The sequence below is a fragment of the Sinohyriopsis cumingii genome, unplaced genomic scaffold, assembly GCF_028554795.1.
Source record: "Sinohyriopsis cumingii isolate HCF-2022 unplaced genomic scaffold, ASM2855479v2 utg000198l, whole genome shotgun sequence".
NCBI classification, from domain to species: Eukaryota; Metazoa; Mollusca; class Bivalvia; order Unionida; family Unionidae; genus Sinohyriopsis; species Sinohyriopsis cumingii.
In genome coordinates, this window is record NW_028315875.1 from 4,938,999 (window position 1) to 4,955,631 (window position 16,633).

A 16,633-nucleotide genomic window follows, 5' to 3' on the forward strand; every position below is an offset into this window, starting at 1 on the left:
CATCAAAGTTACTGTATGATGTCATAATGATTACAGTTGTGTCTTTATAGGTTAATGCATTTTTATGGGAAATTATGAATGAGTTTTTTCGGATGGAATACTGCACAACCTTGGGAGTGTAGTATATCCATCCGACAAAGTGAGTTCATATTTTCCCATACAAAGGCAGTAACCTTCTTATTATATGCTCATTTTTATTTAACTACCTAAGGCTTAATAATAAAATACATTACAAGAAATATGTATTTGATTTATGCTCTATTCCAAAATAAATTCACAACCATAGATTCTTCAATACACAATAACAGTATTTCATGAGCACATAGCTCCGCCTGCCAACCTTTTAACTTCATAACGTACCATGCACTCAGTCTTTCATTTGAAAAAGAAGTCCCATTTTGCTCTTTCTAAAATTTAAATTTAAAGTCATATTATGAAGTTACTGCACCACTGAACAAAGTTCCCAGCTGGTCAGGAAATTCAGGAATTTAGTTGTTCTGTCAATCCAGCTAATTCTGATTATCTCCTTCTGGGAGTTTTCTGCACAATGTTTTTGTGACTTGAGGGACTGGCATTGACAACAAGCTGCATAGCTGTTTCTGTTATGCCATGGATAATTTGGAATCATAAGCTGGAAAAATATGAAATATTTTAAATCTAAATTCTCAAAAAGATGCTGGATTCAACATTGCTTTTTAGAGAACAACAAATTCTTTTCGTTTTGGAGTGCAGTAAAGTCTACTTTGTAATGTAATATTTCGATTTCAAAAATGTAGTCTGGATTATAGACCTACATATTACAGTACATTTCCGTGATGTGGATCAGTATTTGGAAAACAACTTAATTCTTATTGCCAGAAAGAGCCCACAAAGTACATTTTGAGGAGATTAAAGATGTACAAAGGCAAGTAGATTTATTCTCATTAATATTACCAGTTATATATAACATAATTTTATGCCGAGTCACTTGCATGATCTTTGTTGGAGGGACACCAGCTTTCAACAGGGTTGTTACAGTAGTCTTCCTTACTAACTGGTTGCTAATTCTCCCCTGGATTCTGCCCTTTCTGTGGCTTGTTTCGTCAGTTCCCAGTTGGTCTCAGATAATGCCTGCAACTTTTAATATTTTGTCCAGTAAAATATATTTGTTATATTTTTTTTTAATGCACATGTTCATAAAAATCGCCGAGTGGTCTAAAGTGCTCTCCATTACGGATCACTGCCATCTCACCTCTGTCTGCATGGGTTCGAGTCTCGGATTCGGCTAATGTGGGTATGTGAGAAAGCTTGTCAGTGGCTTCTCATGGGTTGGTGATTCTTTCCTGGGTTTTCCCGGGTTCTTCCTCCACCATTAATACTGGCTGCCATGTATAGCCTATCGTGTGCTGAAAAATGGCGTTAAACCCTACAACAACAACAACAACAACATCATAAAAATCAGTTTTCTTATATTTCACAAGGTTAGTTGATGCATTTCATTGTAAAAATTGTTTGGTATTTGCAGAGTACACAATTTATTTCAGATTTTTCCCATATTTTTTGTTTACTTTGATATAATTTTATTTATTTTCTTTTTATTTTCAGAAAAAAAATATACGAATATTTTTTCTTTACTTTTTTTTATTTATAAATAAGGACATTAACTGAATCTTTAGAAATATAATTACCATATCTGGGAAGTTTCTGTTAGTTTCTGCACTGGAATTGATGTCAAATAAAAGGGGCTGTCGGCATCCATCATTTCCAAGGGTCTTCATTTCAAATATTGCAGGTAAAGATGAACAGGGTCTTGCTCCATTGTTGTTCCAGTAGAAAAGATGTGAGGTATTGTTGATCTGTAGTCATCCTTCCCAGTACCATCAAAGGTTTTGCTATCCCTCTCAGCATATTAAAGATATTTTGTACCAGTTGAATCTGTAAGAACTGATACATCTCCAAACTTTAATTTTCTGTGCTTGTCTCGGCCTCTAAATCCAATCATTTTTCCAAAAACATAGAACAGGGAAAATTGCAAAGCAGCTGGCGTGTGAGAGCCCATTTCACTGGCTGATTATAAAGCTTCTTTATCATTGTGGCTTATTGGCTCTGTTGCTCTTGCTTTTCTTCAAAAACCAGCTTTCTTCATTTGCATTTTTTTAGAATTTAGTGCTTTGGTTGATTTCTGAAATGGACAGTCTCTAAGATAGATGTGATACCCTTTAGCCTTAAGATGTCGTTCTATGCTGTTTCTTATAGAATCTAAAGAGCATGGCTCATACTCAGAACCATTGGCTTTGCGAATCGTTATAAACATTTCGGCTAAATACGTGTTTAAATGATAAAGCCATCGCTGCACATTTCTGATATCACGTTCAGTCACCTGCTTTGTTGAAAGTTTCTTTTGTGATTCTATGAATTCATCCACATTGTCAACTTTGGCATCTCTACTTTAAAATCACTCAAACAGTTGGTTTACTTCATCCACAGACAAATAAAAAAATCAAAAGTGCTGGCATCTACATCCATTGTTTGTGACAATAGAAAGCAATTCCTTTATGCATGCAAGTGCAATATGTGTATTTGCATGCAAGTTCAGTAATGGGTATTATTGCACGATTCTGACAATGTAAGTTAATGGAGAAAAAATGAACATATAATAATATATTTTACAGACTTGTATTAATCTATAATCCTTTTATTATGTCTAGTTAGCCTTAGATGAAAATCTAATATGTCTAGAAATGATACATGATAGAATCATGGGTCATTTTTTGTGCTTCATGACCATGCAAAAAGTTAATTCTATAATTATAGTATAATGTATATCTGTATGGCCCACAAACTTAACATTTTTGGTCCATGTGGCCCACAGTGTTGAAGACGTTGGACCACTATTAGCTATATCATGCAGAGGAAATGGAAGCTAAGTGCCTTTCCAAAAGACAGCCAATCAAGGCTGGCCACTTAGGGGTATCTTGTTGATACTAAAAAAACTAATGCTGATTATTGATGGCTATGTTGAAAATCTCGTCTTAATGGGATGGACGTATTGACTTTAGGTTTCCACTAAAACACTTCTTTACTGTATGTAAATTGGTCCCAAATAACAATGATGCCAGTGCAACTTCCCAAAATATGACCAATTTTGTAACAGCTCTTTCTTGTCATCGGGTGTCTACACCAATATTTATAAAAAGGAAATAAAACACATAAAAATTAACTTTTTATGATATTTAGCTGTTTCATATATTAAAATGAAGCAGCCTTCAAAATGACTGTCTTGACAGTCATCTTAAAAAAATCATTTTATGGCATCTTATCCTTAATAGATGATTATCATTATAGGGCTTTCACTAAAAAACTATAGCAATATGTAACTAGATCTGAATGGAAACAATATTTATCTGACCATCAAGATGGCACCATATCCACTATCTAAAAGAGCTAAAAGTTATCTGTCTGCAAAGGTGGGGTCAAGCAGAGTTACCTCCCCTTGATATAGGGATTGTTGGCGATACCCTTGAATATCTCAGTCACTACTTCCACTTGTACTGAGAAGCCCATTTTCAACACAAGATGCCTCACAATAGCCAGAATCAGTCTGGATACTAGTTGGAGTTCTCACTTTTCACAAGTAAAGTTTACTCCATCTATTTTTCCAATTTGTCTCTCTTTCTATCTCAACAAAGTTCTACCTTTACAATTTTAGCCACACTTTGTTGTTTTTATGCATTTTATTGTACTTGGGTACTTGCATGGATAGCCTGCACAACAATGCAAATAAATTTGGGCTATAGTTGTATTATGCTAACGTCCCTGAGACCTATAGAAAACTCTTAATATATGTTTAATTCCACAATGATGGGATAAAGAGAGGTGTGTATTCTCTGCTATAACATGTAATGTCTGGATGCCATACTTTATTGAATTTACCAGTACAGGTCAACCTTGAACCACTTACAGGCAGTATGGTGAATTATATGGGCAAAATTTGTCTACTCTTGTCCAGGTGTAGCATAGCTTTGCACCTGCTTTCTGTTCAGCAAGAGACAGATACAGAGCTACAACAGGTTTATTCATTCTACTCTGACAGATCAGACCCTGAGCAAAGCACAGAAATGCATGACTAAGGATGAAGATACTAAAAGCCTTCATGCTGACATGGCCTCAGGGCAGGAATTGTTGGCAGATAAGGGAGATAAGTCATCAAAGGATTCTCCAGTTACAAAACTCTAGGTCAGAGACAGCCCTGGTACCTATGTCACCACCACAGGACACCTCATTGCTGGCTATACCTTTAGGCCTTGCCTCTTCAGGGTTCCACTCTACAGTTCCTGATGATAAACAATGAGAAAATGAACGAAATAAAGCATTGTTTTGCTTTTCCATTACATGGACTGATTCCGAGGATCAGACATCCCATAACCCATCCCAACATTATGACTCAGATCACATCCTCCCTCCAAACTTGGCCTATTTCCACTGTGACTGGCCTAGGCCCACTACAGAGGATCTTCAGTGACAAAGTCCTCAACCCAATGAGTTCCTGGAAATCAGTCTATCATCGGTAATTGTCAAACCTGGTGTATAAAGGAAATTATGGAGACCAGTCTCTAACTCACATATGGCCTCACTGCACTCTCTATCTATGATGCCAAGCTTAGTATCTCAGCCTCAGACAGATGCCACCTTTCATTTCTCTCAATCCTTGGTCAGTAGAAGGGACTCGTTACTTGATGACCATCTGCTAATCATTGTTTCTAATTTGAGTGCTCCACAAGTTTGTTCAGTGGCAACTCAAGAGACGTCAGCCTCACTTCTTGCAAGTAGAGACAATGATGCTTGCTCTTCACATCTCGATCTCACTATGTCATGAGAAGACTCAGCCTTCAGAGCTCCATTGAAGAAGTTTAACTTCTTTTACCTCCAGAGTTCTGCTCTCCTCCTCCTACCTTATCAACCACCTGGACAAGAGCTCCAGCATCTGTTGATCTTGTCATGAAAAGTGAAGAATCCAACTTCAAATTACTTAAGCAGTCTGGCAGAATCACAGACATTTTGAACTGTTCATATCATCAATTGAAAGACCTTAGCATCAACTGTCTCTTTTTCTAACAAAGATGCCTTCTTTCAACTTTTCATCAGTGGTTCTTTTCTTGCCATACACCTGTTTTTCATTTAGAAGCCCCACCTTTTGACAGGGACATTGTAGCTTTGGGGATGGCAAAACCATAACCTATTCATATGGATCAAACATCTTTCAATGACACTCACAGCTGCAGTGGGATCTATGTTGGACATGGTATTGATGGCTGTCTTTCAACAGGAAGAACAGAGTGCATGATTTCTTACTCTGAATTCCATGTTACATGCATGGGAGTCAGTCTCCAGAATGGTATGGGTCTTGAACGTAGCTGCTAAACATACCGTAGCCAATGCCATCACAGCAGCTGCAGATTTATGACTGGCAGAACAAGATTCACTGCTCTCCACCTCCACCTTCCTTAAAGATCATCATAAGGCCAAACTATGATCATAGCTGTTATCCTCTAACCAACTTTTTTAATGGCCAGATTGATGAAGTTCACAAACAAGCCACTAAGGAGATGCATTTTCCTACCCGCAACCACAACATTAATACAGGGACGTTTCAGAAAATCAACAAAAGGATCCAAGGGACACAACTCAAACACAAACCACTGGCAAGACATCCAGTCATAGTCACTCACTTTGAAAACTACCATTCTCATGACCAACAGAAGACAGAAAAGTAGTGATTGCTTATGCCTGCTCCTCTACATGTCCACCTCCATCTCACAAAAATTTACGTCGTCTCCACGTCGCCCTTCCCACAGATCCTGGTAGAAGGAAGGTTTCAGTCCTTTGCTGCTGAATGGGACAAGATTTGCCATGATGATCACAAGACTCAAAACAGGTGGTTTCCAAAGGACTCTGCATCAGTTTCAAAACATCTGCTCCTCCATCCAGAGTCCCATCAGCTACAAACATTCCAACAGACCCACTGAAAGCCACCACCTTGCAGCAAGAAATTCTCTAGAAAAGGGCAGTAGAAATCGTGTAAATTATAAATTCCCCAGGATTCTATCCCAAGACTTTTCTTAGTCCCAAAGACAAACATCATTCTGCACCCTGTTATTGTCCCAAGCAATCTCAGTTAATTCATTTATGCTCATTGGTTCTCGATGGAAACACTATGACACATTTTGAATGCTGTTCAAGAGGTAGACTTAATGGTCAGCATGGACTTAAAAGAACCTTATCTTCATGCCCTGATTCACAAGGCTTCCAGTAAGTTTCTGTGTTTCACCTACAATGATGTTGTTTACCAATTCCAAGCACTCCCATTTTGACTCAACATCAGTCCCTGGGTCTTCACCGTTCATGTTCAGACCATCTCCAAATGTGGCAACATCATGTTTACAGATGACATCCTGCAAAATTGTTTGGTGAGCTGTATGTTAAAACACAATATGATAACCCTTGTCATACTGCTTACAAATCTGGGTTTGCTTACTAATAAGGACAAATCCAGTCTAGTGCCCTATCAATGATTTGTTCATCTAGGTATGGAATTTAACACACAGGTAAACAGAGTACGTCTCTCAGGAGCAGGCATTGAAAATAATTCTCTCCCTCATGGGAATTCCTTCACCTTCTAGGCTTGCTCAACATGGCAGTGGACTTCATCATCCTAGGTTGCCATTGTATGCTTCTATTACAGATGATACTTTTATCCCAGTGGCGGCCAAAAGTGTGCCCACTGGACCAACTGTTCTCCATAATTGCACAAATGTGAGGTATCATCTGCAGACTTGGAGCAACTTAACTTGGCTCACAGTGAGAATACCTCTACAAATACAACTGCCAGAGATCACAATCTGTACAGAGGCAAGTACATATGGCTGGAGGGCACATCTACAACTGTCTTTTCAGGAAGCCACTTTTGGTTGGGTGCTCCAGGACTGGCAAGTGAGTCCTCATTTTGTCCAACAACTCTACGATGGTGACCTATCTTAAATGGCAAAGCAGAAGCAAGTCTCCTGATCTTGGCATACTGGTGTGGGACTTTCTAAAGTGGTGTTGTTAACAACAAATCCACATCCAAGTTTGTCATTTTCCTGGACACCTTAAATTTAAAAGCAGATCCTTTGTCCTGGAACAATCAGCTGACACAGACGGAATGGTCTCTCCATTCCTCAGTTTTCATTCATGTATGACCCAAATGGAACTGATAAATTGGTGGACCTGTTTACAACAAGGTGGAATACCAAGCTCCCGTCCTTTGTCTCACCAGTTCCAGAACTCAAAGCTTGGGCAATTGATGCTCTATCCATAGATTAGAATGGCGTGGACACATATGCCTGCCCTCCAGCAACTCTGATTCCAAAGATGATACAAAAAGGAAGAGCAGTGAAGTGTTGCCTCATTCTTATTGCATCACTCAGATGGCAGAAATTGTGAATCAATAACCTCCTCAATCTCACTATGGAAATTTCCTGAATAACAGCAAATATTCCCTAATCTACTCAAACAATCATGATGACAGTTCTTTCACTCCAGCCCAGAGCTACTAAACCTGCATGTCTGGATCATATTAAACAGGTCCTCAGACACAGTTCTCACAACCAGTCATGGAGAGAATTGTTCAAGCAAGAAGGTCCTCCACTCTCAAAGTGTATGCAGGCAGAAGCAAGTTTTTACACAGCAGTGTACACAAGGACACATTCTACCACTACAGGCATCTATATATGAAATAGATGACTTCCTCATCTGGCTCTCAGATACAAAAAAGCTAACACCAAGCACAACCAAAGTTAACTGCCCCATAATAGCTGAACATGGAAGAAAAGATATCAGATAAAACAAAGACTTATCTGACCTTCTCTCCAACTTTGATTATACATGGCCAAAAACATTGGCCTTGTGCCCAAATTGGAACCTATCTTGGGTACTAACCTGTTTGAACAAAATATCATTTTAACTACTTTCAGAGGCACCTTCGGCTCACCTTTCATACAAGACCTGCTTCCTTACCACTTTAGCAACAGCAAGCAGTATCAGTGAGATACATACCCTATCATGGAACCTGAATTATATGTAGTTCCGGAAATATGTTCAGTTTTATTTATGCCTATTCCTTCCTTCATTGCCAAGAACAGACTTCCATTCATGGGCAACCAGACTTTTGTACTGAAATCATTGTCTATTCCACTCAAAACCACCTACAGAATCCAGTAAAGCCTTGTAGTGGTACCTTAAAAAGACAGCCATTGTGCGGATGGAGATCACACCAATTTTTACTTCTTAGGATGATATAACAGCACAGACCCTCTCATCCTGGATTAAGTTAATTATTCACTCTGTATACTAAGATGAAGCTTCACAACTTCTGCAGGATTTGTGGGAAGAATACATTTTCCCTTTTGGAAGCCGCTCCCCAACAGATGGAGTCTTCTCCAGTCAGGTTACCTTGAGGCTGTCTCACATACCTTAGGGTACCAAAGTTTTCATCTCCATGTAAACAGATGTACTTTCTCCACCTCCTACCTATATCCAAATTTATTATGATTGGGAAATGTATAAAAAGAAACTAACCTTTTTCTAGTAAAATATCTTTCTTCGTGGATGCTTTCCCAATCATAATACACATGTACCCTCCCAGCGTCCCACCAATTATATACATAGAGTGCATACCTTATGCTCCAGTAGGGATCTGGAAGTTGTTTTTGTCAGTAGAGATTTGATCCATTTGAAGAACTCATACTTGATGATATTTACGTTTTTGAGAAGATCCAAAATTTAAAACAAATTTGCTTTTTGGTCTTATGTTGACCTTGAATGACTTCAGTGTCCAGTGTTCCTTAGCAAACTGTACAGGAGTTATCCCCCCTGATTGCTCATCCTCCTGAAATTGATTTATGCAGCAGAACTTTAGCAAGGATTCTGGATTTCAACCAAATATAGCTTTATCTTGACGAAACTCTGAAGTTTAATTTCCCTCCATGAGATCATTTACAGTAGCTATGTCCCCTGGTTGTCCATCCTCATGAAATAGATTTCTATATTTATAAAAGGATTGGGCAGTTTCAACCAAATGTGGGATTATGTTGATGGAACTATGAAGAACTTTAATTTCACTCCATTACATCATTCACAATAGTTATGTTGTCCGTCCCCTTTTTGGGGGGCCTCTGTAACTATACTAATCTAAGGAATGTTCAATTTTAACCATCTGACCTGTTTTATGTTAATAAGGCCTGCGATTGGTTGGATTTCATTCAGTATTTTCATATGATGATTTAGAGGAGTTATCGCACCTGCATTTCTATTTCTCTAACATTGTTTCTCAGGATAATTTTTTTTCTATTTAAAGCCCTCTTGAGGAAGTTGCAATTAGTGAGACCCATTATGATTTATATGTAAATTATAACCTGCTCTTTAATCAGCCTAATGCTTCACTTTTTGCAACAATACAACAATCACATTACAGAAATTAATGAAATAGAAAATCATGATGGATTCAGAGACAGTCTTAGATGATAGGTTTCAAGTTGAGTGTGCTGGTACATTTGGTGAATGTTTTTATTTCTAAGATGATATATCACATCACACATCGTAACTGTTTACCTAGAAACACTATTTAAACAAATTCTTTGCATTTTTTTTCCACTGGTGGAAATAAAAACTGAGTAATAAATTGGTGATTGTTTAATCATGATACATTAATAATTTGTAGCTAAATCTTGCAAAATGTATCATATGCAACGGATAACATATTTGTTATTTTCCCATCTTCTATCAATAGTTTGTTTTGCCTGTCATTTTTGTATGCATTTTTATGAAGCCCACATTAGTGGAAAGCAATATATAGCAGTTGGTTTTCAGATGTTAGCACTGTTGTCATTGCCAACAGTTTGTTAAGGTTTTGACTTAAGTTTTTCATTTGAATATTTTTCCTAAACTACCCTTCATAGACTTTCATTATATTTGACATGAATCATTATGAAGCTAAGACAATTCATTCGACAACATACTTCTTTGTCCTTGAGATTGATGTCACAGGAAATTAATGCATTAAGGTTTGATTATAGATTTTTATTTTCTTATATATCCTAAAACAATTTAAGGATAATTTCATACTTGGAATGAATGATTATGGAAAAGTGAATTTCATCCTATACCATGCTTGCTCACTCCTTTGACCTGGGAGACAAAATTATAGTCAGATTCAATTTGTATTCACCTTCTATTTAAAATCTTGTAATGGTATGTTTGATGAAAAAACAACTAGAAGCATTTTCTTCATACACAGGTTGCATCAGTATCAACATAGGACAGATCGTTCTGTGACATGCTGGGCCCCCTTTCACAGTGTGGTCAACGTCACATTATTGGAAAACTTGTGTCATGTTTTGGTTTAGTTTCTTCATGTGTAAACTCTTTCCTAAACTCTTTTGATGAATTTTCTATAAAGTCAGCCTGAATCATTATGAAGCCAAAACAATTCATCTTGCAGCACTTAGTCTAAATTTGACCTTGTGGTCAAGGTAGTGTATTTGATCATGGGTTTGGTACACACTGGGCTGTATTTTTTAATTTAGTACTGTTTTGTACAATATGAATAAGCTAAAGATAGAAATTAAAAAGTGGCGATAACTTTAGATGTCTCTTTGAAGTACAACTATTTGCAAAATTCTAATTAGAATATGATAATCTCTGTATGAAAATGAAAGGAATTGTTAAGGGTTGATGGTGTAGAATAAATTATTATTAGGATATGAAACATTCCAGGCCATATGGTATTTTCTTAATTTGCATCTGATATATGCCTTTACATGACAATGTGCCAGAAAGAGAACAAGCATACAAACATTTCACATGTCTGCATATTTTTCAGGCTTTTACTGCTCTGTTTGTTGGAGCTGCAGTACCCTCTGCCAGCAAGATAAGGAGTGTCACATTGCCTTCAGACATATCCATGGGTAATTTGTTATTGTGAAACTTTATTCTTATTTCTAAATACTTTGAATAATATGTCAAATGTACTGGAACCTCATGCACATTTAAGGAGGAAATACCTCTTATCTGTGTTTTATGTATACAATTTTTACCATGGAAACCTGCTATAATATGATGGTGTAACAAGACTGAAACTGATTGGATGATTGGATTAAATGACAACGCAACACAATGTGAGGGTATGAAAGTTTATGAAACAAACAAAAGATGAATAAATAAACACACACACACACCCACTACAAATAATAGAATTGTACTATACTGAACATGTTACAGATACCCGTATGTGTAACAGGAATATGAGTATGGTTCTTACATTCACAACATGCACAATGAAAGTAATATGTTTCATAGAGTAAAATGAACAGACTTGAGTATGATTCATGGAATCGTAGGATGCAAAATAAAATAAGTATGTTTTACACAACCATATAATGCCAATGAAAACTAAGTATGGTTCACATAACCATATAATACCAATGAAAAATAAGTATGGTTCACACAACCATATACACCACTCCCTCGATAACTCGCGCCCTGATAACTCGTAAACCTGCTTATAACGTGGGTCAGGTGTCTCTCCCATTTTTTAAAACCAGAAAATATCCCAAAAATTGATCCCTATTTGTTGAACTTGAGGAAAATCGCTATCAAAATTGGTAACGGAAATTTTGATGTATCTCATTTTATCATCGAAAATGGTAGATAGGACATTTTCTTTCCAAAACGACATTCCTAGTACACCGTAATTAACGATATGCAAGGAAATTTAGATCAATGAAAATGTCAAATGCACTGAGTGGAGGCAGTTCTTTAAAAAATATAAACTAAATATTTTGTTGTATCCATTGAAATTGTGTTCTAGTTCTATCTTTTAGTTTCTTTTAAGTGTAATCGTCATAAATGCAATGTGTTCTCTTGAAATGAAACGTAAAATGCATCAATCAACCATAACAGCTATGTCTGCGAGCGTTTCTCTGAGAACCTAAAGGTGCCAACCTTGTTTTGATAACAGACATCTGGAAGTATTTATTGTATTGTTGCACTGAATTAAAAACTGGCCTCCTCTGTATTATCACGTTAATTATATGTTTTGAATCAAATAAAGTAGGTGGGATAAAAGAAAAGTTAAAAGGAATAAAAATCCAACAAACATAAAATCTAGCGGCCCCGGTCATAAGTTGGATGAACTCGCTTCATTTGATCAATCAAACACTTATAAATGTTATTGTGTATGTTACATAAACTGCCTTAAATTAACCGACTCTTTCATTACTGTGATCAAAGATAACAAGGCAGCCAAGCGAAATGAATACTTCGTAAAATAAAGAGCTTGATTTCACAGATACGTTCCATTGTTGGCAAGCGAGTTTTGGAGAATTCTTGAACTGAAACTTATGATCATCCTTGAGATATCCTCAAGGATGATAATAAGTTTCATTATTATTTCCAATAAAATCATGACATCAGTATTGTACTAATAGAACAATACAAAAATTGAGTTTTGACACAGACAATTGTCACACGAAATAAATGTTGCATGTTTTTGAAGAAAAAAAAGGAATCTTGTTTGACAGTGTATCAACAGTTAGTCTAGTTCCCTGCTCTTGGGACTCCCGATTTAGCAGGATAATATTAAACACCACTATGGGAACCAGACTCATCAAGAAAACAAAAAGCAGTGATGTAATACACAGATTTTTTTTACGCACACGTGTTGGTTGTTTAAACTAGTTGGAACGATCTTTCATATGTTATACATTTTATAAATAAAAGTTATTTAAACAGAATAATGAACAACTTCATTAGAAAGAGTGCGTTATTAAAAATTATTATCGACGTGGATGTAAAATGAGGATTCAGTCTATAAACAGCCCAGTTCCCTAACAATGCTTCCCTGCCCCCCCCTCCACGGTTTCTCGATGTCAAAGCAATTTTTTCCCAATTTGTTGAGGTCCCTCAGTAACTCACACCTCACTTATAGTGTGGTCTATATTTGTGGGCCCCATTGTGTGTGAGTTATTAAGGGTGAGGTGTAATACCAATGAAAAATAAGTATGGTTCTCACAACCATATGATAATGGAGAAAAAAAAGTGGTTCACACTACCATATGATAACAACAGAAAAATATGTAAGGTTCACACAACCATAATGCTAACAATGAAAAATATGGCTCAAATAACCATGTGTTACAAATAAATTGAGTATGGCTCAAATAACCATGTGTTACAAAGAAAATTGAGTATGGCTCAAATAACCATGTGTTACAAAGCAAATTAAATATGGTTCACAACCATGTGTCCTTGTATACATTACACATTGTAATGGTCCTTATCCAGGAGTAGAGAATTTACATCACAAGTCATTGTCCTTCTCCACAATTACATGTCCATATTCATCAATTCCCACCACGAAACAGATACACCATCAGTTAAAAATGTCTTCACTGCCACACTACAGATACTAGATTCACCATCCTGGTTCTGCTAGTCAGTCAATCCATCTATCCGTCCATCCATACATACAGACAGACAACTATAAACAGATTAAGCTGGTCATAACAAGGAATAAACAAAGTACAGAAGAGAGATCCATAAATATTGGTTACTGAATTGTTTTATGTCAAATAAAGACCATAGAGATAAACTGTAACATAGAGCAGTAAATTGAAGAAAGGCATTTAAACTATAAAAATACATTTATAAACTGGATTTGTATAAAATTTAACACTTACCGCTATGGCTCTAGTTTGAAGTAAGAGTATTGATACTCACTGACAAGATCAGAGTGATCACTGTATTGCATATAACAATAAGCCTTCTATAAATACATGAGAACAAAAAATGCACACAACCAAGGGTGAAGTACCCGTGCATACCGTAATATATGAGTATCTCACTGCAAGTGACCTACGGTGAGATGCACGATTGTTCAGTCATGCAAAACAAAAACAAATGAACCACCCAAGGTAACACTGTATGCATCAATAAAGTTAATAAACCAAATTGTTCTTAAGGCATACCAAATTATTTTCTTGCCTTATTCCATGACAATATATACCCCTAAAAGAAAATGAATACAGTTTTGAGCTTTCATGGAATATGAATAAAAGAAAATAAGGTTTTACCTTTCTTGGTTTGCAATACCAAAGCCAATCATATGACAAATAAAACAAATATATTGGATCTGCCACTCAGCGGTTCAAATGGTTCCATTGTGTTATGAAACCTATTGTGCTGGTAAACACTAACAAACTTACGATATACTATATACATTCACAATATATATCTTACTACTACTTATGATATACTATATACATACACAATATATCTCTTACTGCTACTTACAATATACTATATACATTCACAATATATATCTTACTACTACTTACGATATACTATATACATACACAATACATCTCTTACTGCTACTTACAATATACTATATACATTCACAATATATATCTTACTACTACTTACGATATACTATATAAATACACAATATATCTCTTACTGCTACTTACAATATACTATATACATACACAATATATCTCTTACTGCTACTTACAATATACTATATACATTCACAATATATCTCTTACTACTTATTTGTGGATAGTCATCGATAGTAGAGTTGCTATGTTTTGCAAAGAACATACTGATACTTAGCTACTGTTCAGTTCATATCTTGATCCTTGGTTGAAGACACAACCAAGACAAATGTTCTTCAGGGTAATTAGGCTGAAAAAAAACAAGCCACATGTTTATGAAAGTATTTAGGTTGAAGACACAACCAAGCCATATGTCCATGAAGGTAGTTAGGTTGAAGACACAACCTAGCCATATGTCCATGAAGGTAGTTAGGTTGAAGACACAACCAAACCATATGTTCTTGAAGGCAGTTAGGCTGAAGACACAATCAAGTGATATGGTCATGAAGGCAGTTAGGCTGAAGACACATCCAAGACATATGTTCATGAAGGCACTTAGGCTAAAGACAACCAAACTTTATGCACATGAAGACAGGATAAAGACACTGCCAAGCCAAATATTCATAAATATATTTAGGCTAAAGACACGACCAAGTCATATGTTCCTGAATGCAGTTGGACTAAAGACACAACCAAGTCATGTGTTCATGAAGGCAGTTAGGCTGACGACACAACCAAGTCATGTGTTCATGAATGCAGTTAGGCTGAAGACACATCCAAGTGATGTGTTCATGAAGGCAGTTAGGCTGAAGACATGACCAAGCAAAATGTTTATGGAAGTGTTTCTTGTTTTTTAATCTTTGTTATACTTAGCTGCAGCATTTGTTTTATGCAATGGTATGAGGAGTGAACAATAGTCGTACACAATACTTTCATGATGAATACAAAGAAGAGTTATTAGCTTTACTGTGGATGGTTCAATGCAATTTAAATTAACTGTTATCAGTAACGTTTAGATCTTATGTCTTGAAAATGTAACAAGCTATCAATATAAACTGAATATTGACATATTTAAAATGAATTTTCACAAAGAAAAATGTTTACATTTTGATTTATTTAAAGAATGACAGATTTGTTTAGACAATTTAAAACAGCTTACCAAATGCTATTGTTTCTCAGAGGTCAAGATCAAGGTCATATATTGGAAACAGTACATTTGTTTGGTCAAACAAACCCCAGTCTGATCTTATTATGGAGAATTATTAACCATTTATGTCAAAAGGTTCTATATATATCACTTATTAGTGATTCTGCCAAACCTATCCCTATTAAAATGTTATGGGTCACAGAAGCTTCTTGTCTTCTTCTGATGAAAGTGTTCCTATTCAGGGTGTAGATCGCAGCTTTGTTAATGTTCCTCTTCACTGTTTAAATTTGTCATCAGACAGTCTCATGACCCATGACAGTCAGAACAGTGAATCTTTACCCATCGAGGGTAATCGTTTATTACTAAAGCATTGACCTAGCTGAAGATAAGATTAATCCACTTGTAACTGGCAAGCCTTGTTTGGATCAAAAGGTTGATCCTACTGAAAATGAAATCCCTGATTTGTACCCAGCTGGTGCATTTAATATAGTTATGGTGAAAAGAGCTCATGAAAATGAAGTTGATCAGGAAATTATTCCTTTGGCTGACAGATATGTTGATCAAGTTTTTGATAAATTCATTTATGCTTCTAGTAATGATCAATCAAAAGGTATTGATCACTGTGATCCTCCTTTTCTACTCTAATATTATTCTAGGATTATTGTATATTATTAAAAGAAATTCTGGCAATTGACATTTTGACACATCAGGACTGTTGTATATTTTTATATTTTTAAATGTATATGGAACTTTTCGTTGATCTGAATAGAACCTTTTCATGATTACTTTGGTTTCAATCATATTTTAACAGTATTTCAACCAACTGTCAAGCATGTTGTATATAGGTGCCCTTCAACACTTAAAATTTTGAACATTTAATATGTTTTATGGTACTTTGAAAGCAAAAGGTATAGCATATAACTACATAATGTGAGAACAGGAATCTTTACATAGTCTGGGGACCCTGACAATATGTCATCTCTAGACCCTGGCCATCTCATATGAACACCTAAAAATGGTACTAGTTGCTGCATCA

The 16,633-nt window shown here is 36.0% G+C and overlaps 1 protein-coding gene across 1 annotated transcript in view; it reads left to right on the forward strand.

The window, feature by feature from the left end:
* Window positions 1-16,633, forward strand: part of LOC149774607 (uncharacterized) — a 78,221-nt gene that overhangs the window by 39,034 nt on the left and 22,554 nt on the right. The window contains exon 8 of the mRNA XM_089945065.1: window positions 10,898-10,982. Within this exon, the coding sequence (XP_089801191.1) occupies window positions 10,898-10,982 (85 nt within the window). The remainder of the gene's footprint in view (window positions 1-10,897; window positions 10,983-16,633) is intronic.